At 43.2% G+C, this 23,437-nt stretch overlaps 1 protein-coding gene across 3 annotated transcripts in view; it reads left to right on the top strand.

Moving 5' to 3' along the window:
* Positions 1-23,437, top strand: part of TMEM135 (transmembrane protein 135) — a 387,108-nt gene that overhangs the window by 21,395 nt on the left and 342,276 nt on the right. For all 3 annotated transcript variants that reach the window (XM_045020247.1, XM_045020259.1, XM_045020252.1), the window contains exon 2: positions 18,497-18,624. In XM_045020247.1, the coding sequence (XP_044876182.1) occupies positions 18,497-18,624 (128 nt within the window). The remainder of the gene's footprint in view (positions 1-18,496; positions 18,625-23,437) is intronic.

The raw sequence follows: 23,437 nt of genomic DNA, 5'->3' as shown, positions 1-23,437 counted from the left end.
CAGTCACTTTCTAAATGGACCGCAACAACTTGAAAATCACAATTCAGTCTGAAAATGTTACCTATAAGTGTTACAAGAGACACTTTTGACTAGAGGAAGAACATTTCCTCGTCTTTTCACTTTCTTTTGTTGTTTTTAATAGTACTCAGTTTTACTGTTCCTTATATATTTCAGTTAATTTATTCTCGTTTGTGTGGGCTTTTCATGCATTAACAAAGGGTGGCACTTTTTTTTTTTTTTTTTTAAAAAGGAAAATGTCAGTATTCTTGTAATAATTGGCAAGAGGGTTTGGGGTAGCTGTAATACCTGAAGCTTCTAAATCAAAATTTGAAATTGACTAGCTTTCAATTTGACAGTCTTTTAAATGTAGCCTTTTATCCAATAATGGAAAAGATCTTCATTTGCTAATTTAAAAGGAAGCAGCATGTACACTTACAAAATTCATCAGCATGAAGATTTGTTGACCTGGATAGGAGGGGAGGGGTGGGAGAAGGTGAAAACGTCGTTACGGGTAATTTATAACCCAGAAGATGTGATTTTAATGAGGAAATCATCTGTGACTTTCACAGATGAATGAGCCAAGAAATCTCACTGAGCTGAAGGACACTCTATTCAAGAGTCCTCCCAGGAGCTCAGTTTAGACCCTGAGATGGAAGTTGCATCCACTGAAAGTCAGTGAGGCTCTCTAAGGAATTACTGTGTCACTTGATTCTTGCCAAGTGTTTCATAAGTCTCTTGTTCTTCTCTGGTCAAATCCATCATACCATGTGGTGTTCTTCCCATGATTTGAGACAAGCAGGAATATAGATCATAGATTGCTGAAAAGGCCTCTAACATTATCATCAAGCCGTCATGACCTCTGAATTACTTATTTTTGGGCAAATAGTTTGCACATGCTGAGGATATATGAATTGTTGATACAGATTCCTGCACAGCATGAGGCCTTCAGTGAAGTCAGTGTTAAGTCTTGCCTGAGTGGTACTGACATACTTACATGCATCAGTAACATAAAAACATTCAAGTCAATCTGGCCTGCTTCACAAAACTTTTTCAGTTTTTGCAAAGTTTTGTGAAGAAATTTGAAAGGAGAGGGATGAAGGAACATTCCCAGTTGAAGGATCAAATAAAGGACAGGAAATGTCTGAGGTTCTTTACCTCTTCATCTATTATACTCCAGTTGGCCATGGGTTGAATTTTTCTGAAACTGAACAAGTGTCAGATGCATCAGAAATTGGCTGGGTTTGCATAATGCAGTATTATAAAACTACTCAAGATAGTTAAGTCCCAGGCAGACTGCAAAGAGCTACAAAAGGATCTCTCAAAACTGGGTGACTGAGCAACAAAATGGCAGATGAAATTCAGTGTTGATAAATGCAAAGTAATGCACATCGGAAAGCATAATCCAAACTATACATATAAAATGATGGGGTCTAAATTACCTGTTACCACTCAAGAAAGAGATCTTGGAGTCATTGTGGATAGTTCTCTGAAAACGTCCACTCAATGTGCAGCATCAGTCAAAAAAGCGAACAGAATGTCGGGAATTGTTAAGAAAGGGAGAATAAGACAGAAAATATCATATTGCCTCTATATAAATCCATGGTATGCCCACACCTTGACTATTGGGTGCAGATGTGGTCGCCCTGTCTCAAAAAAGATATATTGGACTTGGAAAAGTTTCAGAAAAGGGCAACAAAAATGACTAGGGGTATGGAATAGCTGCCGTATGAGCAGAGATTAATAAGACTGGGACTTTTCAACTTGGAAAAGAGATCACTAATGGGGGGATATGATAGAGGTTAATACAATTATGACGGGTGTGAAGAAAGGAAATAAGGAAGTGTTATTTACTCCTCATAACACAAGAACTAGGGGTCACCAAATGAAATTATTAGGCAGCAGGTTTAAAACAAACAAAAGGAAGTATTTTTTCCCACACAATGCACAGTCAACCTGTGAAACTCCTTGCCAGAGGATGTTGTGAAGGCCAAGACTATAACATGGTTAAAAAAACTAGATAAATAAATGGAGGGTAGGTCCATCCATGGGTATTAGCCAGGATGGGAAGGGATGGTGTCCCTAGCATCTGTTGCCAGAATCTGGGAATGGGCGACAGGGGATGGATCATTTGATGATTACCTGTTCTGTTCATTCCCTCTGGGGCACCTGGCATTGGCCACTGTGAGAGGAAGACAGGCTACTAGGCTAGATAGACCTTTGGTCTGACCCAGTATGGCCGTCCTTATATTCTTAATGCTTGTGATACACATAGCTAAGTATAAGGCTAATTTTACCTTTAAAAATCAGCTGTTTCCAGTGCATGCAAATGCAGTTTTCTTCCCCCCCGTGTTTAATACTGTTGTCCTTTTGGCATAGATAGAGCAACCCATGTTCAGCAACTGTTGTAAGAAAACGTGGTTAGCCAGTGTTTCTTAAATGGATGCTGAACTCGGTTGACCCTGTCTGTGATTGGCAGATGCATTTTCATCTTTGTTCGTAGGAAGAGCCATGTTTGACACCTGAAGTTAAAATGTCGGTTTTCCTTTTTTTATATTTATAATTTTTTTGTTGAATTTTCCAAAAACAACAGATATATTAAAATATCAGATTCATCATAATACACAGAGTAAATAAACAAGGTTAGGTTAAAGGGAGAGGAGAGGAAGAAACATATATATCTTTAGCGTCTACATTAATCATAGACCTCTAGAAAGTCAGCCCAGATTGCTTTGAATTTTTCAGGCATTCCTCTTGTGTGGAATGCCAGTTGTTAGCTGTGAGGTCAGCTATGTCACTGAGCCAGGCATCAATGTTTGGTGGGGATTGATTTTTCCATTTTTGTGGAGTTAACTTTTTAGTGCCCAAAGCTGCACATTGGAACCATACTGCCTTGTGAAGAGGTTAAAATGTCAGTTTCTTAATGTTGACAGGGCTTAACATGTTCGTCTGTCCTGGCTGGTAAAACCCATTGCTTATGATCATAACTTATGATTTTTAAGAAACCTTCAGGAGAGACAGTCATCTCTGTGCTTTTGCACTTGAGGAAAGAAGTGAAATTTGCATTGCTGTAGTAAGTTTCTAAGTTTTAGATTGAATTGATGGTTCATTTTTTGGATAGCTACTAATCATAGTGCTGCTGTGGCTATTGAGCAGCCACTTCTATTCAAAGCCCATTCAGCACAAATTATTTTTAATAAATGTTTAATACATTTCATTATGGCTTTTTTATGAGTTACATGGCCACAGATGATAAAAATCTGTGTTTTTCTCTTGGATAACTAAAATACCAATTTATTCATTTGAAATCTTTGTACTTATGTTAACTCATAGTGCTCTGTAAGACCTATGACTTGCTAAGGTTTGAGAAACAACTGGTTGCAAAATAGATTATAGCAGGGCTGGCTTTACCATGAGGCGAACTGAGGCGGCCAGGTGCCAGACTGTGGGGGGGCGCCACTACGACCCAGAGTGTAGGAAATTGGGTCTGCTGCTGGTGCATATGTATTATCTCTGCTCTAGATGCACAGAGATGGTGGAGTGCTGTGCTGGAGGAAGGAGGGCACAAGCAACATAGGCAAGAGAAAAGGTGAGAGGGAATAACAGAAAGCAGCAGGAGCTGCAGGGACAGAGAGGAGGAGGAGCCTCTTATGTACCTGTCTGGCACCCCCAGGAGCCTGGACTGATTAACACCAGCTTCTCAGGGAGCTTCCTGTTTCCTGCTGCTTCTCTGAACCCACTTGAGGAGAACAGGCAGTCAACTGAAGTATTAGGAGCCAGTTAGGCTCTTAAGACGCTGATATCTTCCCTCACTTAGGCCCTGCTACCAGCCTGCTTATTTGTCCCCTTCAACTGAGTGTTGAGAGCCACTATAGCTGGCACAGAACAACAGTCATGAGTGAAAGAAGAAAACACCCCTCTGGGGCAACATTCAGAAAAGAAAGAAAGCAAAGGAAGCTTTTCTATCTAAGCAGGAAGGAGCTCTCCTGAGATACATAGACACAAATGTTCACGGTGAGCCTTCCGGCCCCAATGAGGATGTGAGTGGTGAGGAGATGTCTGATCTTCCAGTTAGTCAGAGTGCAGGTGACCTGGCAGCTACTGCAGCCTCCATATCTCCATCTCAAATGGATGTAACCATGCACATTCCTGAAGAAAAGTGTAGATCAGATAAGAGTGTGGTGGAGGTGCAAGAAACAGCTGCTGCTGAGTTTAGTTCCTTAAGTCTAGATGATCCAGGACTGTGGACCCACTTGAAAAGTAGCCTGAGGGACTTCTTTGTACTGCATGGGCCACAGCAAGTGAAAAACTGCATGTTCCCCAAAGACAATGAAAATAGGAGTTTCCATCCAACACATTACTGGCGTGAAGTCCCCAATGGTGACAAAGTGGAGAGGCCATGGCTTATGTGCTCAAAAACCCAGAGTGCTGCATACTGTTTTTGTTGCAAACTCTTCCAGATGAGACTAAGGTTAAAGGCCACCATAGATGATCAGCATCAAGAGAAGATTGCCTCAGAGTCTCTTTACTGGCAAATGTTCTGAAAAGGCTCATTGCCATTGTGAGAATGCTTGCTACCCAAAATCTCGCACTGTGTGGCACTTCAAATTCGCTGTATGCGCCAAACAATGGAAACTTCCTTAAAATTGTGTAGCCGATGGCTGAGTTTGATGCTATACTTCAGGAGCATCTAAGAAGAGTCACCACCCAAGAAATGTAAACACACCACTACCTTGGAAAAACAATTCAAAATGAGATCATACAGATACTGGTAACAAAACTCAAACAGAAGATTGTGGCAGATCTGAAGTCAGCAAGATATTACTCTGTTATTCTGGACTGCACACCTGACATCAGCCATATGGAACAAGTGACTTGAATGGTGCATTTTGTAACAACACCAGAACCTAGTGAAAATGTCCCTGCAATGGTGACTGTCAGAGAGCATTTTCTAGAATGTATTGACATTGATGAAACTACAGGAGCTGGTATGACAAATGTGCTTCTAAAAACCTGGAAGATACGAGAATTGCGATTGCTGACATGAGAGGTCAGGGCTACGATAATGGTGCCAGTATGAGAGGAAAGAACAGAGCAGTGCAGCCATGGATCCAAGAGTTTAAACCCTCAAGCTTTTTTTGTCCCTGTAGACGGGTCCGACTCACCCCTGCGGCGCCTCCTGCTGGTGACTCCGGGAATTAGCTCTGTCCAGCGCTGGAGTGCCCTCTGCAGGCTGGTGATCCACCTGTCTTCAGGCCCCCGTGTCCCTCCCTGGACCCGGTGCCCTCTTACATGGGGTGCTGCCCCCTAGCAGTAACCCCTTTCTCTTAGGGTCTCCCCTTCTCAGGGAACCCTCACCCTCTATCCCCACCTTGCCTCAGTATCGGCTACTGACAGTCATTGTCTAGCCCCACACTCTGGGGCAGACTGCAGTATCAGCCTACTCATCACAGGCAAAGGGGTTTGGACCTGCTGCCTTGGCCTACTCCTGGGCTGCCCTCTGCAACCCCCAGTACCTGTTATTAGCCCTCTGCTAGGCTGCAGCCTGGGGCTTTCTAGGCTGGAGCTCCCCAGCTCCTCAGCCTTTCCCCAGCCCTGCTTCACTCAGGTATCTGGTCTCTAGCTCCCTGCAGCTAGGCCCTTCTCTCTCGGAAGGCAGAGAGAGACTCTGTTTCTGGCTTCCCTGGCCTTTTATAGGGGCCAGCTGTGGCTCAGTTTGGGGCGTGGCTTCACCTGCAGCCACTTCCCCAATCAGCCCAGCCTAAAGCAGCAGCACTCAAGCCCTGCCAGGCTACTTTTAAACCCCTCACAGCAGGAGCAGGGTCCACCCTGCTACAGTCCCATGCAGTTCTCATTCATTGAACTTGGTGGTCAGTGATGCAGCATCAGCTTCCCGTGAGGCTGCTGAATTTTTTAATGCAATTCAAAGCATCTATGTATTTTTCTCTGCATCAACTCATGGATGGCAAATTTTGAAGCAACATCTGGTAACATCCTCTCTGATACTGAAACCACTGAGTGCCACATGATTGGAAAGTCGAGTGGAGGTGATAAAGCCTATCAAACACCAAATTGGGAAGATAGATGATACCATAGTTGCCGTTATGGAGGATAATGCTATGACAGCAACTGTTCGTGGGAGAACAGTGGAAGAGAGAAATGGAATCACTAGATACATACATAACTTCAAATTTCTGTGTGGCTTAGTGTTGTGGCATGACATACTCTTTGAAGTAAATGTTGTAAGCAAGAGACTCCAAGGTGTTGACCTTGATATATCTGGAGCAATGGAACAACTGGACAAAGCAAAGTCATACCTACAGTCTTACCGGTCAGATGAGGGATTTCAAAACGTTCTGAAGAGTGCACAGAAGTTGGCAGAGGAACTTCACACTGAAGCTATTTTCCCACCCATTCAAGAATACAAGAGTCACCAAAGAAGAAGACATTTTGATTATGGGGCATGGGATAATCCCATAAGAGACCCCAAAAAAACAGTTCAAAGTTGAATTCTTTAACCAATTGCTAGATTGTGCAATACAGTCAGTTGAAGAATGTTTCATGCAGCTCAAGGAACACAGCAGTATATTTGGGATGTTGTATGATATTCCAAAACTCCTCACTATACCTGAAGAAGACTTACACCAGCAACGCAGGGCACTAGAGACAGTGTTGACACATGATGACATGCGTGATATTGATGCAAGTGATTTAGGTGATGAACTGAAAGCCCTTTCAAGATGCATTTCAGCAGGATCAACTTCAAAGGCTGTTCTGGAATATATGTGCACAAATAAGATGACCACCCTCTTTCCAGAGCTTTTGTTGCTCTGCGCATACTTCTAACAATTCCTGTAACAGTTGCCAGTGGAGAATGCAGCTTCTCCAAGCTGAAGTTAATAAAAACACATCTACGCTTCACAATGACACAGGAGAGGTTGGCTGGCCTTGCAACCATTTCAACAGAGCATGAGCTGGCCCAGACTGTGGACGTTCAGCAGGAAGCCATTCAAATCTTTGCAACCAAGAAGGCACAGAAAGCACCACTTTGATTATTCAAAGAGAGAAAAATGCCAGCGTTTACTATGCATACAAGAAAAGTTTCATTTGCTCTTCAGGCATTTGAAAGTTAAGTGTTACTTAAAATTTTTGAACAAGGCATTTTAAGTTGTTAGTTCTCCTTTATTGGGGTAGGTAGCAGAGCAGTACGATGAGAGGAGTAGAACAGGAAGAAGGCAGAATTGAGACCTTTCAAAGTTTTGGCCCAAGTGACGGGGAATGGGGGCGACACTTGAGCTCCCCACCTCAGGTTCCAGAATGTTGTGGGCCGGCCCTGCTTATGTGCAGCCATGCATATATCTGAGTATCCATACACTGAAATAAAACTTTACAAAACGCACTAATGAGGGCATTTATTGTATAGTGAGACTAATTGTGATTAGTCAGTTAAAAAGAATATTGCATCTAGTAGCATGCACATATCTAAAACGTTGCATCATATGAATCTCTCATATAATGTGCTAGATCTTTGTCTAGTGCCTCGCACAATGGGGCCCTGACCTGATGCCTGTGGATGCCATGATGCCTATGGATGCTGCCATAGTATGAATGTTCAATAACATGCTGAATTTAGAACACAGTTTTAAATTGCAGGGAAATTCAGTTAAACTTTGTAAGTTTTAATTGCAAATGTAAATGCTAAACTTCTAGGAAATTCAAAGTTGTGGTTGGCTTGGAAACAATAATTTGGCTACATTTTCTACCTATATAGAAATAAATTTAATAGCCTATATACTGCAGGTGTGCAAAGGGAAGGGATGAACAACAGTTTCTGTAGAAACAATAACTGAATGTAGTGACTATGGGCCAGATTTACAAAGATGTCTAGCTCAGGCACTTTTGGAAACCCCACTAAGCACCTGTCTGCATCTTTAGGTCACTAACTACCTTTATAATTTTGGTCCCATGTCTTTAAATGCTAATGCATAGTTTTTGTGTTGAAAATATTTTCTAATTATTGTGTTTATTTCCTAGCAAAGTGTATTAATTGAGCTAGTCTATCTTGCAAAAATCTGCTTGCGCAGAGCAAATAGTTCTATTTTGAAGGGTGAGTAAAATACTGTTAGTGTTTGAATTATCTTGTTCCCCATAATAGAGAGTGAATGAATAGGTTTTAGGTCCTGGAGTAGTACATTTCGATGACAACTTTGCAAGACTAGAGATATTTTTAAAAAGATTAAATCTGTGAGCATTTTTTAAAGAAAAGTGGCAGAAATACTTTCCTACAAAGTGTTGGTGTTCTGATATAATGGACTGTAGTGCCATGTTTAATTTTTCAGGTTTGAGGGTCAAAATATAATACTGTGAAATCTATAATTAAGATTGCAAACTAGTTTCCATTAATAACCTCTTGTTTTCACTTGATATCTCTAACTTGTTTAAAACTTCAGACTTAGTATGCTAGTAGTCCTTAAGGAGCAATGCATGGTTAGCAAAGTTTTTTTAATGAATAATCAAAGTTAATAGTTTAAATGTTTTCTTATTAAATAAGAATTTTGCAAATATTATACAGTACATAAAGCTGCTGGAAACGTAGACCTTCTTCCCCTATATTTCAGGGGTGTGAGAAGAGACCTAACACACTAGATGTAGAAATTGTGTTATCACCACCTAATGCATGACAGGAATTCACTCAGAGACTATGTTGATGAGGCCTGTATAAGAAACTACATAGAACAGAATTTTCAGAAGCTGGATATAAAGAATACTTTCTCATACTAAGACAGTATTTCCTAGCAGAGTCCTATAGAAGAGAATTGTTTAGGTCGAGTCTACAAATATGCAAAGATAGTTTCCAGCCTCTTCAAGTTAGATATGCTTGATCAGAAAACAATGTTAATTATTTACTTTGGCAAACAAACCATTCAACACCCAATTTAAATATCCATTTATGTGCAATGCCGAAATTAAAGTACATTTCCCCCCCCCCACCCCCCCCAAAAATCAAATAAGAAATGACACCTTCAGGCAACAGATCTGTTTCCTGTGGGGGAAGGATATCTAGTCTGGATATGTTTACAGTTACGTATTAAGGATTTATTTAATCATTGTTGGCAAAATCCACTCGTGCCCAAAATTAAGGATTAGTATCTATGCACAGAGAAAAAGATAGCATTTATTACTTAATCTGACAGAGTTCCAAGATATCTAGGAGGCTTTCCTGGAAACTGATGAAGAAAACACAGACCTCAGGAGAAAGAGGGAGAAGCCTGGGATTCTGCTGCCCTCACAATTTAAATTTTCCTGCTCTGTGGAGCTTTGTGCACTGCAGAGGATTTAAGATTTAAATGACAAGGTCACCAAATGTCAATCACCCCTTTCTCTACCTGCAGTTATGTTAACAAACTATCTGACCGCTAAGAAGCTCAGCTCTAACAGACTCTGCAGCTCTTCTCAATGCTGCCCACAATACACTGAACACTCTTCTCCTTCCAGCAAGCAAGACTCCATATCTATGTTGACTCTTCAGCCTCTCCTATCTAATACATATATTGCCCTCATCACCTTAATATCTAAGCAGCTCAGAATTATTAATGGATTTTATCTTCCAACACTCCTGTGAGATAGGGAAGTTCTCTCTCCATTTTACAGATGGGGAACAGAGGTAGTTCAAGCAAATCGCTGAGGATGACATGGCAGGTCTGAGTTGGTAATTGAATACAAGTCTGCTGAGTACCAGCCCACTGCCCTATCAACTAGGCCACCATTCAGCCTCTTGTGCACCCCATTTCCATTCTACCCACAGCTACAAGCTCCTAATTCTTGATCGTCCTGAGTCCAACAAGGTGTACAGAAGAAAAGAAGTACCGATCTTTCAGCATTTCATCCACCACTCCTGCTGTGTGTAGGAAAGAGAGGCAATAATTTCTTCCTGAACATTACAGCTGAACACTGGAAATACTTGTGTGTGAAAGCAATGGGAAGCACCTGTACATGCATGCTTATCAGAAAGTTGGAGCACCTGTACACCTCAGGATGGTAGATGTGAAAAGATCAGGGTAAGGTCAGACATAGGGGCTGTACGAGTGGTCTAAAGGATAGAAAGGAGAAAAGACAATTACTAACCTTTTGTAACTGTTGCTCTTTGAGATGTGTGGCTCATGTCCATTCCATTGTAGGTGTGTGTGCTTGCCACATATACTGGTGTTGTAAGTTTTTTCCTCAGTGGTATCCGTAGGCTCTGGCACCCTCCGGAATGGCACACGTATGCATGGTATAAGGGGTGCCACTGGCTCCCCTCTCCCTCAGTTCATTCTTGCCAGAACTCTGACAGGGGGGAAGGAGGGTGGATCATGGAACGGGCATGAGCAACATATCTCAAAGAACAACAGTTAAAAAAGGCTAGTAACCATCTTTTCTTCTTTGTGTGCTTGCTCATGTCCATTCCATTGTAGGTGACTCCCAAGCAGTACTTCTGGAGGCAGGAAGGAATTCATGGACGTGTCGATTGCAACACTGCTTTGCCAAATCCAGTGTCATCTCTGGCTTACTGGGTGATGGCATAATGCACTGTGAACGTATGTATTGAAGACCATGTTGTGGCCCTGCAGGTGTCCAGGATAGGGACATGTACCAGGAAGGCAGCTGAAGACACCGGAGCCCTGGTAGAGTGAGCCTTCGCTATCGGTGGAGGCACAGCCTGTGCCAACTTGTAACGAATACGGATGCAGGTAGTGATACAATTCTAAATCCTCTGAGAGGACACTGGAAGGCCCTTCATCCTGTCAGCTGTCACAATAAAGAGCTGAGTCGATCTGCGGAAGGGCTTGGTGTGTTCCAGATAGAAAGCCAGGGCATGCCTCACATCTAGAGTGTGCAGATGCCTGTCCTCATTGGTTGTATGAAGCTTTGGACAGAACACTGGGAGGAAGATGTCCTGGTTGACATGGAAGTATGACACCACTTTTGGCAGGAAGGCCGGATGGGGCTGCAGCTGGATCTAGTCCTTGTAGAATACTGTGTATGGGGGCTCCAAAGTGAGGGTTTTAATCTCAGAGACTCGTCTCACCAGGGTAATAGCTACAAGGAATGTGACCTTCCACGACAGCTGGGAAAGGGAACAATAAGCCATAGGCTCAAAGGGTGGACCCATGAGCCTGAAGAGGACCAGGTTGAGGTCCCATTGGGGAACTGGGTCCTGGATTGGCGGAAAGAGTCTTTCAAGGCCTTTCAGGAACCTGATCGTCTTCTCATGCGAGAATACCTATCTACCGTGGATGCGAGGATGGAAGGCTGATATGGCTGCCAGGTGCACATTGATTGAAGAGAAGACAAGGCCTTGGTGTTTTAAGTGAAGCAGGTAATCCAGAATGGACTGCAGAGATGACTGGGTGGGGGAGATGCTCTGTTCTGACGCCCAACAGGAGAAATGCTTCCACTTTGCCAGGTACATTTATTTGGTGGAGGGCTTTCTGTTGTTCAAAAGAATCTGCTGTATCTGAGTAGAGTAGGCATGTTCCTTTGGATTCAGCCGTGCAGCATCCAAGCTGTGAGGTGGAGAGAGGCAAGGTTCAGATGCAGGAGCCGACAGTGATCCTTCAAGAGTAGCTCCGGGAACTAGGAAGTGGCCACGGGGCTGCTATAGCCAGGTCCAGGAGCATGCCGAACCAATGCTGGCGAGGCCATGCTGGAGTGATCAGAATGAACCATGCCTTTTACCTCTTGATTTTTAAGAGGACTTTGCTGATGAGTGGAATTGGCGGAAAGGCATACATCAGATTTCCTGAGCTTGACAGGCATTGGAAAGTGAGCCTCTGCCGAGTCCTTGCAGAGAGTAGAACTGATGACATTTTCTGTTCCATCTGGTGGCGAACAGGTCTACCTCGGGAGCTTCCGACTTCTGGAAGAGCATTCTGACAGCCTCTGAGGGAAGGGACCACTCGTGGTGAGAGAAGGAGGACCTGCTGAGGTGATCCGCCAGCATGTTCTGAATGCCGGGAAGGTGAAAGGCTTTTAGGTGGATTGCATGCTGAATGCAGAAGTTCCACAGACGGAGGGCCTCCTGCCACAGAGCCAACGAATGAGCTGCCCCTTGCCTGTTGACATAGCACATGGAGGTCTGCTGAGGCAAGGAGATGTTCCAGCATTGTCACTAGTGGTAAGAAGGAACTGAGAGAGTGGGGAGCCAGTGCCCCTTATACCGGCGCATATGCATGCTACTCCAGCGGGCACCAGAAATGGTCCCCTACGTATACCACTGAGGGAAATGCTTCCAGTCCTGGTGAACATGGCAAGCACACACACCTACAATGGAATGGTTGTGAGCAAGCACTCGAAAAAGAAACATGATAATTAGGAATGAGGAGCAGAAAAACAAGGGAGAGCCAACTGGGAAATAAAGGACCAGTGCCTGGTGGATGTGAAGTGGGAAAGAAAGATACAGGGCAGTCCAAGTGTGAAAGGAAGAGGGACAAGAAATGGAGAAACCTATCATGGAGATAAAATTACAACAGTTTCCCCCCCCCCCTTTTTTTTTTTTTAGCAAAACACACAGCATGCACCTCTCTTTGGGCCTAACCCACTCTGACAGTTGTATCTCCCCCTTATTAATCAACTCTATTTTGAAAGTTTGACAAGTAAGAAACTTCATATTCTGTACCAAAGTAGTCTGTCCCACCTTCTCTGCAAATCCTACTTGGCCCCGCTTACTAGAGCCTCTAACTCATTCCTTTGCCCACTCTTCCAGTTGTGCCCCAGAATGCATTTCTCTTTCCACAGAGCACGAGTTTTGACACTAATCAGTAGAAGGGCCAGATGAGCCATCCTTTCCCAAACTTGCTGCTGAGAATGGAGAAGGTATTGGGATTCCTACCAGGAGCCTGCTAAGGCCTTGCTCCAGTATAAATTAGGACGTATCTGATTACGTTTTAAGTCCAAGTGCCCTATCTGGTTGATGGAAAGGAGATTTTTCTCATCCTCTTTTCCCCAAATCTTCTGAGCTCTTGACTGTTAATGTTGAGGCAGTGGAGATTTTGCTACTCCCCCACTAGTCTGTGATTTTTTTTGACTGTTTTCCCTCTTGAATAAGCTCCAATGCCACCTCTGCTCATAACTTTCTGGAGGAACGCCAATGTGACCACATGTTTTGCATTGCAGCAGTATAATTGCTCAATCCAGTAAATTTTACTCTGTTGGTGTTTGGGAGGACAGCATCAGTAGTGTTGTAATGTTCTTTCTGCATACTCAGGAAGACAGCACTATATTGATTTGCTTTTAGAAACATATCTTTATAAACATAAGTACTAAAAGCTTTCAAATTTTATTTTATCTTATCTTATCTTTGGAATAAATTGGTCAGAGCTCCTCTTCCCTCCATCTTGTTTGCTAGAGGAAACTTCCAACTTCCCAGTGGGGTATAGATTTTTCATGCTCAAACAGTAGCCAACACATGGACTTGAGAGTCAGTGACTTCAGAGACTGTATTTGTGGCTATGAGCAAGTCACGTATCTCTGCCTCAGTTCCTGCATATGTAAAGTGGGGCTAATACTTGCTATCATCTTACTCAGGAATAATCTATAACAGGGGAAAACACAATAATTTTCAGTTTAGCGTTTTCTACCCATACTTTGCTTACAAGCTGGTTTGCTAAACAAACCCCCTGCTTGAGGTTTCAGCCTTTAAAACTAGATCTGTCTTGAAGCTTGATTCTATTATCTCCTGCTGCCCTTCGGACAACATAGTTCCTGCAATAGCTGTGTGTCAGGAGCTGCCCTTACCTGCAGCTGCCTCCAGATCTCCCTGAAAGGGGTTTTCCTCCTTCTCTTCTGGCAGTATTGACTTTAGTGATGCTTTCCCCTGCAGAATTTGGAGGATGGAGAGGGAGAATAAAGTGGAATCCAGCTGGCTCACTTGCCTAGTCTCCTGTAATCCAGAAGAGCCCCCATTGACAGGTTCTTCAGGAACAGGGAAAGAAGAATGGTACACACTGATTTAACATTTTCATTAATGACCTTGTCACAGAAAGGGGGAGTGTGCTAATAAAATTTGCAGGTGACACAAAGTTGGGAGATGTAACCAGTACGGAGGAGGACTTAACTGTCATAAAGAAGTTTTGAATGACTATGACAAATGGAGTAATAGAAATGGGATGAAATTTATTAGTGCAAATTGCAAGGTCATGCCTTTTGGGACTAACAATACATTTTTTTGCTATGAACTGGAGACACATCAGTTAGAAGTGACAGAGAAGGAAAAAGACGTAGGTGTACTGGTCAATTACAGGATGACTGTGAGCCACCAATATGAGGCGGCCATGAAAAAGGTTAATGCAATCTTAGGATGCATCAAGCGAGGTATTTCCTGTAGAGATAAGGAAGTATCATTACCCTTGTACTAGGCACTGGTGCACTCATCTAGAATACTATATACAGTTCTGGTCTCCCATGTTGAAGAAAGATGAATTCAAACAGGAACAGGTGGAGACAAGGACTACTAGTAAGCTCAGAGTAATGGAGACCTTACTTTAAGACAGCAGACTTAAGGAGCTTGGTTAACCAAACAGAGGCTGAGAGGAGATATGATTGCTCCCCATAAATACCTCAGAGGAATACACGGCAGGGAAGGAAAGGTGTTATTTAAGTTGAGGGCCAGTATTGACACAAGAGCAAATGGATATAAATTGGCCATCAAAATCTTAGGCTTGAAATTAGGTGAAGTTTTCTAACCATCAGAGGAATGAAGTTCTGGAATAGCCTCCCAAGGGGAGTAGTGTGGACAAAAAATCTAACTAGGTTCAAGGCTGAGCTTGATAGGTTTATGGAGGGGATGGTATGATGAGGTTGCCTACAATGGTATGTGATCCATCTCCGACTGTTAGTAGTAAATACAGTAGTTATGAACACCTTGGGAATGGAGGTTGTTTGTAACTCTTGAAAAACATTGACAGAACTTTGATACTGTTCTTTCAAAAGCTTACAACTGAACATTAACTTAATACAACTTTGAAATTTTACTATTCAGAAGAAAAATGCTGCTTTTAACCACCTTAATTTAAATGAAACAGTTTCCTTACCTTGTCAAATCTTTTTTTAAACTTTCCCTTTATTTTTTTAGTAGTTTATATTTAACACAGTACTGTACTGCATTTGCTTTTTTTTTGTCTCTGCTGCTGTCTGAGTGCCTACTTATGGATCCAAATGAGGTGTGTGTTTGACTGGTCAGTTCATAACTCTGGTGTTGGTAACTCTGAAGTTCTACTGTATCTCCAGTTGTCTGAGATGGAACACTAGATGAGGGAGGGCTCTGAGTGACTACAGTGAATTCTTTCTGAGGTTTCTGGCTGGTGGGTCTTGCTGACACACTCAGCGTCTCACTGATTGTCATATTTGGGGGTGGGAAGGAATGTCCACCTGGTCAGATTAGCAGAGACCCTGTGGTTTTTTGCCTTCTGCAGTGTGGGGCATGGGTCACTTGCTGATTTGCGCTAGGATTGGTGCCCTAGTCCACTCAGATGAGAGGAAGAGAAGTGGAGGAAAGAATGAAAGGCAGTAGTGGAAATCTGAATAGGAAATGCTAAATGAATATATCTTTGTCCTTCACCACTATACTAACTTCATGGAAATTCAGAACAATTATGTGAGCTTTTTCCTACCTTCAAGTTCTAGTTGACAGACTGAATCTAAAAAGCTATATGCTTTTCTCGCAAGTAATCGCACCCTTCTTATAAACCATAGAAGCAGACATTAAATTAACCTCTAGGCATATTTATTGTCTATATCTAGTCTGTTATCTGTTGGCTGACACTTATTGTGTGATTTTTTTTGCAAGAGAGGACTTACTAATAAGAGATGCTTTGTATAAATGATATGGTTATTCTAAGCTCGCTTTTTCTGATCTCTGGCCTCAGAGTGAATTTTTTTTAGGAAGACTTGCCCGTCAAGGTTAAAAAAAAAAAAAGTTAGGGTCTTTGAAGTTAAAATTTACAGAAATATTTCATTATTTTATGGGGGGGTCTGCATAAGGCTTATGCTTGGACTTCTTAGGGATGTTTTAACCTGTATTCATTTCCATACCTTGGAACATAAAGTGTTGTGAAAATTTATCATCAGCTTAAAACTGCTAGCTTTCTCCCACTCTTGTGGTCAGCAAGGTAATAAAATTCTTCTTATGGTCATAGTTTGGGATTTGCCTCTGCATCCTCACAGCTGCACAAGTTCAGAGGAAATCTTTATGGTATTCTTTGTAAAAGTATCAGAGGGGTAGCCAAGTTAGTCTGGATCTGTAAAAAGCAATAAAGAGTCCTGTGGCACCTTAAAGACTAACAGATGTATTGGAGCATAAGCTTTCGTGGGTGAATGCCCACTTCGTCAGACGCATGTAATAGAAATTTCCAGAGGCAGATATAAATATGCAGGCAAGAATCAGTCTGGAGATAACGAGGTTAGTTCAGTCAGGGAAGATGAGGTCCTCTTCTAGGAGTTGAGGTGTGAACACCAAGGGAGGAGAAACTGCTTTTGTAGTTGGCTAGCCATTCACAGTCTGTTTAATCCTGATCTGGTGGTGTCAAATTTGCAAATGAACTGAAGCTCAGCAGTTTCTCTTTGAAGTCTGGTCCTGAAGTTTTTTTGCTGTAAAATGGCTACCTTTACGTCTGCTATTGTGTGGCCAGGGAGGTTGAAGTGTTCTCTTACAGGTTTTTGTATATTGCCATTACTAATATCTGACTTGTGCCCATTTATCCTTTTACATAGGGACTGTCCAGTTTAGCCGACGTACATAGCAGAGGGGCATTGCTGGCACATGATGGCGTATATAACATTGGTGGACGTACAGGTGAATGAACCAGTGATATTGTGGCTGATCTGGTTAGGTCCTGTGATGGTGTCGCTGGTGTAAATATGTGGGCAGAGTTGACATCAAGGTTTGTTGCATGGATTGGTTCCTGAGTAAGAGTTGTTATGGTGCGGTGTGTGGCTGCTGGTGAGAATATGCTTAAGGTTGGCGGGTTGTCCGTGGGCAAGGACTGGCCTGCCTCCCAAGGTCTGTGAAAGTGAGGGATTATTGTCCAGGATGGGTTGTAGATCACTGATGATGCATTGGAGAGGTTTAAGTTGAGGACTGAAGGTGATGGCCAGTGGAGTTCTGTTGGTTTCTTTCTTGGGCTTGTCTTGTAGCAGGAGGCTTCTGGGTACACGTCTGGCTCCGTTGATTTGTTTCCTTATTTCCTGGTGCGGGTATCGTAGTTTTGAGAATGCTTGGTGAAGATCTTCTAGGTGTTGATCTCTGTCTGAGAGGTTGGAGCAAATGTGGTTGTACCTCAGCGCTTGGCTGTAGACGATGGATCGTGTGGTGTGTCCGGGGTGTAAGTTGGAGGCATGAAGGTAGGCATAGTGATTGGTGGGTTTTTGGTATAGCTTATTTGTACTGTGGTGTCTAGGAAGTGGACCTCCCGTGTAGATTGGTCCAGGCTGAGGTTGATGGTAGGGTGGAAGCTATTGAAATTGTGGTGGAATTCTTCCAAAGTCTCCTTCCCAGGGGTCCAGATGATGAAGATGTCATCAATGTAGCGTAGGTAGAGAAGGGGCGTGAGTGGACGAGAGCTGAGGAAGCGTTATTCCAGGTCAGCCATAAAAATGTTGGCATATTGTGGGGCCATGCAGGTGCCCATGGTGGTGCCACTGGTCAAGAGGTATATATTGTCACCAAATTTGAAATAATTGTGCGTGAGGATAAAGTCACAGAGCTCAGTAACAAGTTGTGCTGTGTCATCATCAGGGATACTGTTTCTGACAGCTTGTATTCCATCTGTGTGTGGGATGTTTGTGTAGAGAGCCTCCACATCCATGGTGGCTAGGATAGTGTTTTCTGGGAGATCACCAATGCATTGTAGTTTTCTCAGGAAACCAGATCAGCTACAACATTACTGCTTCATTCACCTGCACATCCACCAATGTTATATACGCCATCATGTGCCAGCAATGCCTCTCTGCTATGTACGTCGGCTAAACTGGACAGTCCCTACGTAAAAGGATAAATGGACACAAGTCAGATATTAGGAATGGCAATATACAAAAACCTGTAAGAGAACACTTCAACCTCCCTGGCCACACAATAGCAGATGTAAAGGTAGCCATCTTACAGCAAAAAATCTTCAGGACCAGACTTCAAAGAGAAACTGCTGAGCTTCAGTTCCTTTTGCAAATTTGACACCCCAGATCAGGATTAAACAAAGATTGTGAATGGCTAGCCAACTACAAAATCAGTTTCTCCTCCCTGATGAAGTGGGCATTCACCCACGAAAGCTTATGCTCCAATACATCTGTTAGTCTTTAAGGTGCCACAGGACTCTTTGTTGCTTCATAGAAGTACAGTATGTCAGTAAATTAAGAGGCTTTGATGTATTGTTTACATGAACGTCTCCCTGCGCAGTAGTCCCCTTTTTCTTTACAATGTAAAAAAGGTAGTTAAATTAAAGTGTGCATCTTTTTTTTCCCCCCTCAGATTGCAGCAGTTCTCAGGAAACGAAAGCTTGACTATTATCTGCACAAACTGCTACCTGAGATTTTGCAGTCAACTTCCTTTCTGACTGCGAATGGGAGCTTGTATATTGCTTTTTTTTGCATTTTAAGGTTGGTATACACTATGCTAAATATTTGAGAATGACTTGCTATATAATATCTTCAGTTTTTCCTTTTTATTTGTAGAATTATTCCGATATGCTTCCTATTGTGACTTCTTTGAAAAGCAGCCACACTTTTATTGGAATAAGAAAATGACCAAATGAAAGGTTCTCCCATCTTGTTTTCTGTCTTTACTAATTAAGTGCATATTTTTCCCGCTGTTTTTGTCAGTATACCACTATGTGAATTAATATTTTCCATCCTTTTGTACTTCATCAATATTTATACGTGCATGAAGTGTAATACCTGGCACAGCATGCCTGATTTAAATTGTAGTCCTTTGGAGGAAATGGTATAGCTGATTGATATTGACCTTTAATTTCTACCTTCCTGAAGCAGACATAAATATCATTATAATAAATGAATTTTTTTTGGTAACTTTCTGTTTATTACCTTAACTCTGGTTATAAAGGAAGGGGAGCAGAGCTTCAATACAGCTGCTAATCCTTTCTCATTGGCTGGCTGGGTGAATGTGATTGTTCTGTCTTTCAGCCATTGTTCTTCCTTCTTGAGCTGTGACAATGGGCTTTTCTGCTCAAGGAAATTGACTGGAATAGGTATGCTTTAATAGCTTCCCATGCGGAGACTCTGGCCTGGTCTAAACTGGGGGTGGGATCGATCTAAGTTATGCAACTTCAGCTATATGAATAACGTAGCTGAAGTCGACATATTTAGATCTACTCACTGCAGTGTCTTCACTGTGGTTAGTCGACTGCTGACGATCTTCCGTCGACTCTGCCTGCACCTCTTGCTCCGGTGGAGTACTAGAGTCAATGCGAGAGCGCTCAGCGGTTGATTTATCGTGTCTAGACTAGATGCGATAAATCGACCCCGCTGGATCGATCGCTGCCTGCCAATCTGGTGGGTAGTATAGACAAGCCCTCTGTTCTGAAATAAAAGTATCTTTATTGCGGAAATAGGTACTCTGCTCACAAAATGGAGTAATTCTGGAATAAAATCACTTTTTATTCTGAAAGTGTCCACATGGGGGAGATACTCCAGAATACCTATATTATACCAAAGTTATGCTGGTCAGTTTCCTCCATATAGACAATCCCTAACTCATCTGTGTAGCACTGAACTAGAATGAACCTGACTTTCAAACCTTTTGCCGCTTCATGACAAGGGATGTTGTCAGCCTTTTTAGGGACACAAGTAAAACTCTCTTTAAGGTGTGGCTTTGTTCTGAAAAGTGACTCTAGGTGACACTTTGTTATGCAATAGATCTAGTCAATGTGTATTGCAAGTAATTGTGGAGATAATTAAGGCTGAGACTTGCTTTCCATTATAAACCTGATATTGGTCCACCTCTGACATCCTCAGAAAGTAATTTCCACTTCATACTAACTTCTCTCTGTCTCTCTCGCCTTCTGAGCTTAACTGTTGCTCTTGGAACTAACCAACCTTCTTAACTGTAAACTTGGGAGCTTTTAACTTCTCATGGCCCCTTCTCACCATGATATGGAACTACCATATCAGTTTTTTCAGAAACCCTCCAGATTGTGTGCTCACATCCCCAGAAAAGGTGCTTGGGTACATTATCAGATAGAGAGTCTGCAGAAAATCTGGTCTCCTGGCAAAGACAACTGGTTAGCTTCATCTGCCAGATGAAGGAAGGAAGTGCTTCTTCCAGTAATGTAAAATCTTCCTGACAGTCCAAAAGAGAAGAGGGCTTCAGTTAATCGGGGAGTTCTAGAAGCTAAAATTGGCATTTGGTCAGGAAAAAATTCCAATTGGTTATTTTTGGAACCATCACATCCAGAGAACATAGCTGGTTGCCTTCCTGGACCTTGCTAACATTTGCATGCACATAGGGGTACTTCTCTAGCACTGGAAGTATCTGCGTTTTTGTAGAAGAACAGCATTACTAAATTTGAATTTTGCTTTTTTGGCCAGCGTGTCTGTCTCTTATTTCACAAAATGCTGGCAGTTGTCACAGCCAACCTGATGCACTCTATAGGAGGCAGAAGCAAGTTGTGAAGACTTCTCATGGCCATTTCAGACATATATTAAAAAAACCCACTGTGGTCTTTGCTTAATACATTTACAAAGCACAGTTGTTTAGATTCAGCCTCTCAGTCCTTCAGAAACTGTTTCCAAAGTCGGGGATCCCTGTGAGAAGTTTATCTTTCAGAGAGATCCCTTATTTGAGGTAGCCACATTTTTAAAGACTAAATTTGGACATACTTCAGGCTTTTCTGATTTAACACTGATATTATTGAGGTATTCGCACCTCCCTTATAGTTTTCTTGCTCATCTTCAGGTAAGACACAGATACGTTTTCCTACGTTATGCTGTCTATCGCAGTTAGTGTTAACCCATTCTTTTGAGGCATCTCTTGAGCTACTTAGTCTCTAGGAGTACTTGTGGCACCTTAGAGACTAACAAATTTATTTGAGCATAAGCTTTCGTGGGCTACAACCCACTTCATTGGATGCATAGAATGGAACATATAGTAAGGAGATATATATAGATATATATAATATATATACACACACATACAGAGAACATGAAGAGGTGGGAGTTGCCCTACCAACTAGGAGTGTGATTCCTGCACAGTTGGCATTTTTTGAGTGCTTGTTCATAGCAGTTCCAATCAGGTGTGTGTGCACGTGCACAGCAGCCGGAAGATTTTTCCCCTAGCAGTATCTGTTGGGTCAGCCTGGGCGCCCCCTAGAGTCGCACCTTCATGGCGCTCAATATAGGGCCCTGCCAACCTGCCATACCCTCAGTTCCTTCTTACTGCCAGTGACAGTTCGCTGGAACTGTCTTGCTCTTGTCTTGGCAAGCGCATTTGGCAGTGTATATAGTTATTTTGTTCGTAGTTATTTTTAGTTTAGTGTTAGTTCAAATTAGTTAGGGTTAGTTTCTTAAGTTTCCTTTGTGGGGAGGGGAGGTGTCCCCTCCTACGCTCTCCCGGCACCGGGGCATGCCATGTTCTGTGGGTTTCAAAACCTGCCGCAAGTGTATGCCCAGAAGCGATCCGCACACGTTGTGTCTGAAGTGTCTAGGGGAGAGCCACCAAAAGGATAGCTGTTGGATCTGGTTCAGTGGATAGAATTTATAGGGGTGGTATTGGACTCGACCCAGGCCAGGGCATATCTCCCGGAAGTGAGGTTCTGGGCCCTGGGTGATATCATTCGAAGTCTCAGGCAGTTCCCTATCACCACAGCAAGAAATTGCTTGAAGCTCCTGGGACACATGGCTGCTTGTACTTATGTGGTGCAACACGCCAGGCTCAGACTCTGGCCTCTCCAATCATGGCCAGCCTCGGTGTATCGGCCAGTTCAGGACAGTTTGGATAGGGTCATGACTCTCCCTCACCTGGTCATTGACTCCCTCCTGTGGTGGCTCAACCTGCAGGTAGTGTGCACGGAGGTCCCTTTCACCAGTCCTCAGCCAGCCCTCTCACTGGTGATGGATGCATCAGTCTTGGGCTGGGGAGCACATCTGGGAGACCTCAGGATTTAAGGTGATTTGCCTAGCATGCCAGACTTTCTGAGCCCACTTGGCAGGGAGATGTGTATCAGTTCTGATGGACAGCACCGTAGCAATGTTTTATATCAACAAACAGGGGGATGCATGTTCCTCTCCCCTGTGCCAGGAAGCCCTCATGCTGGGGCAGTGTTCCCTCTAATTTTTTCCATCCATGTGCGGAATGAATTTTGTTATGTGCACCGTATCAAGGTAATGTGCTGATGTGCACCACCAGTAGAAACCAGAAACCTAGATATGATATATATATTTTTAAAAAGTTACCATAGGGAGAATTACTCCAGCCAAGACAGGTTAGGCATTTTAGAACTCACTACTCAAAGAATTAAATTTAAGCATAAGATAGAAATAAAAATTATGAAATGAGTAGACCAGTCAAAAAACTTAAATAGCACACTTTGAAAGAAGTATCAAGAGCTAACAGCAACAACACAAGTATGTGTTGGGAGGTGAGTATGAAAGAGTGTGTGTGTGTGTGAGAGAGAGAGAGGGACAGACGCACGTTGCCCCTTTAAGTACTGACCCCACTTTAAGTACGCTCCCCTTTTAAGTAGCTTAGCAAATTCAGGCACAGCAGCAGCTGCCAGCAAGCTCCCTCCATCTTGAGCCCTTCGTGTGTCCCCCCTCCCTCCCTGTGGAGATGGGGTGTAGGGGCAGGGGGACACCCTGACATTAGCACCCTCCCACACACACTCTGCACAACAAGCAGGAGGCTCCCGGAAGCAGCTCCAAGGCAGAAGGCAGGAGCAGCACATGGCAGTGGGGGGAGGGACACCTGAACTGCATGGCACTTGATAGCCTACTGAGCAGCTGCACAGCTTACAGGGAACTTAGGCTGTGGGACTTTTGTGTAGAGCATTCGATACACCTACAAGCATCGTTCCTTGCGGGAGTTGGCAGACTATCTCAGCAGGTCATTCCACTGCCACTAGTGGTCACTACACCCAGATATTGAGAACTGCATCTTTCCCCAGATAGACCTGTTCACCACACATCACAACAGGAAGTGCCAGCAGTTTTGATCCTTCCTTAATCACAGCCCAGGCTCCATCGAGCATGTGTTCTTCCTCCCCTGGGGAAGCCATCTCCTGTAGGCATTCCTGCCCATCCCTCTTGTTCACAAGGTGGTCCTCAAGATACGGAGGGAAGAAGCTTCTGTGATACTGATAGCTCCAGCCTGGCCCTGCCAGCACTGGCACACATCTCTCCTGCAAATGTCCGTGGAAGCCCCGGTCACTTTGCCGCTCTTCCCAGACTTAACTCAGGA

This window comes from Mauremys mutica, chromosome 1 (assembly GCF_020497125.1).
Source record: "Mauremys mutica isolate MM-2020 ecotype Southern chromosome 1, ASM2049712v1, whole genome shotgun sequence".
NCBI classification, from domain to species: domain Eukaryota; kingdom Metazoa; phylum Chordata; order Testudines; family Geoemydidae; genus Mauremys; species Mauremys mutica.
This window is presented reverse-complemented; position numbering and strand designations above follow the sequence as displayed.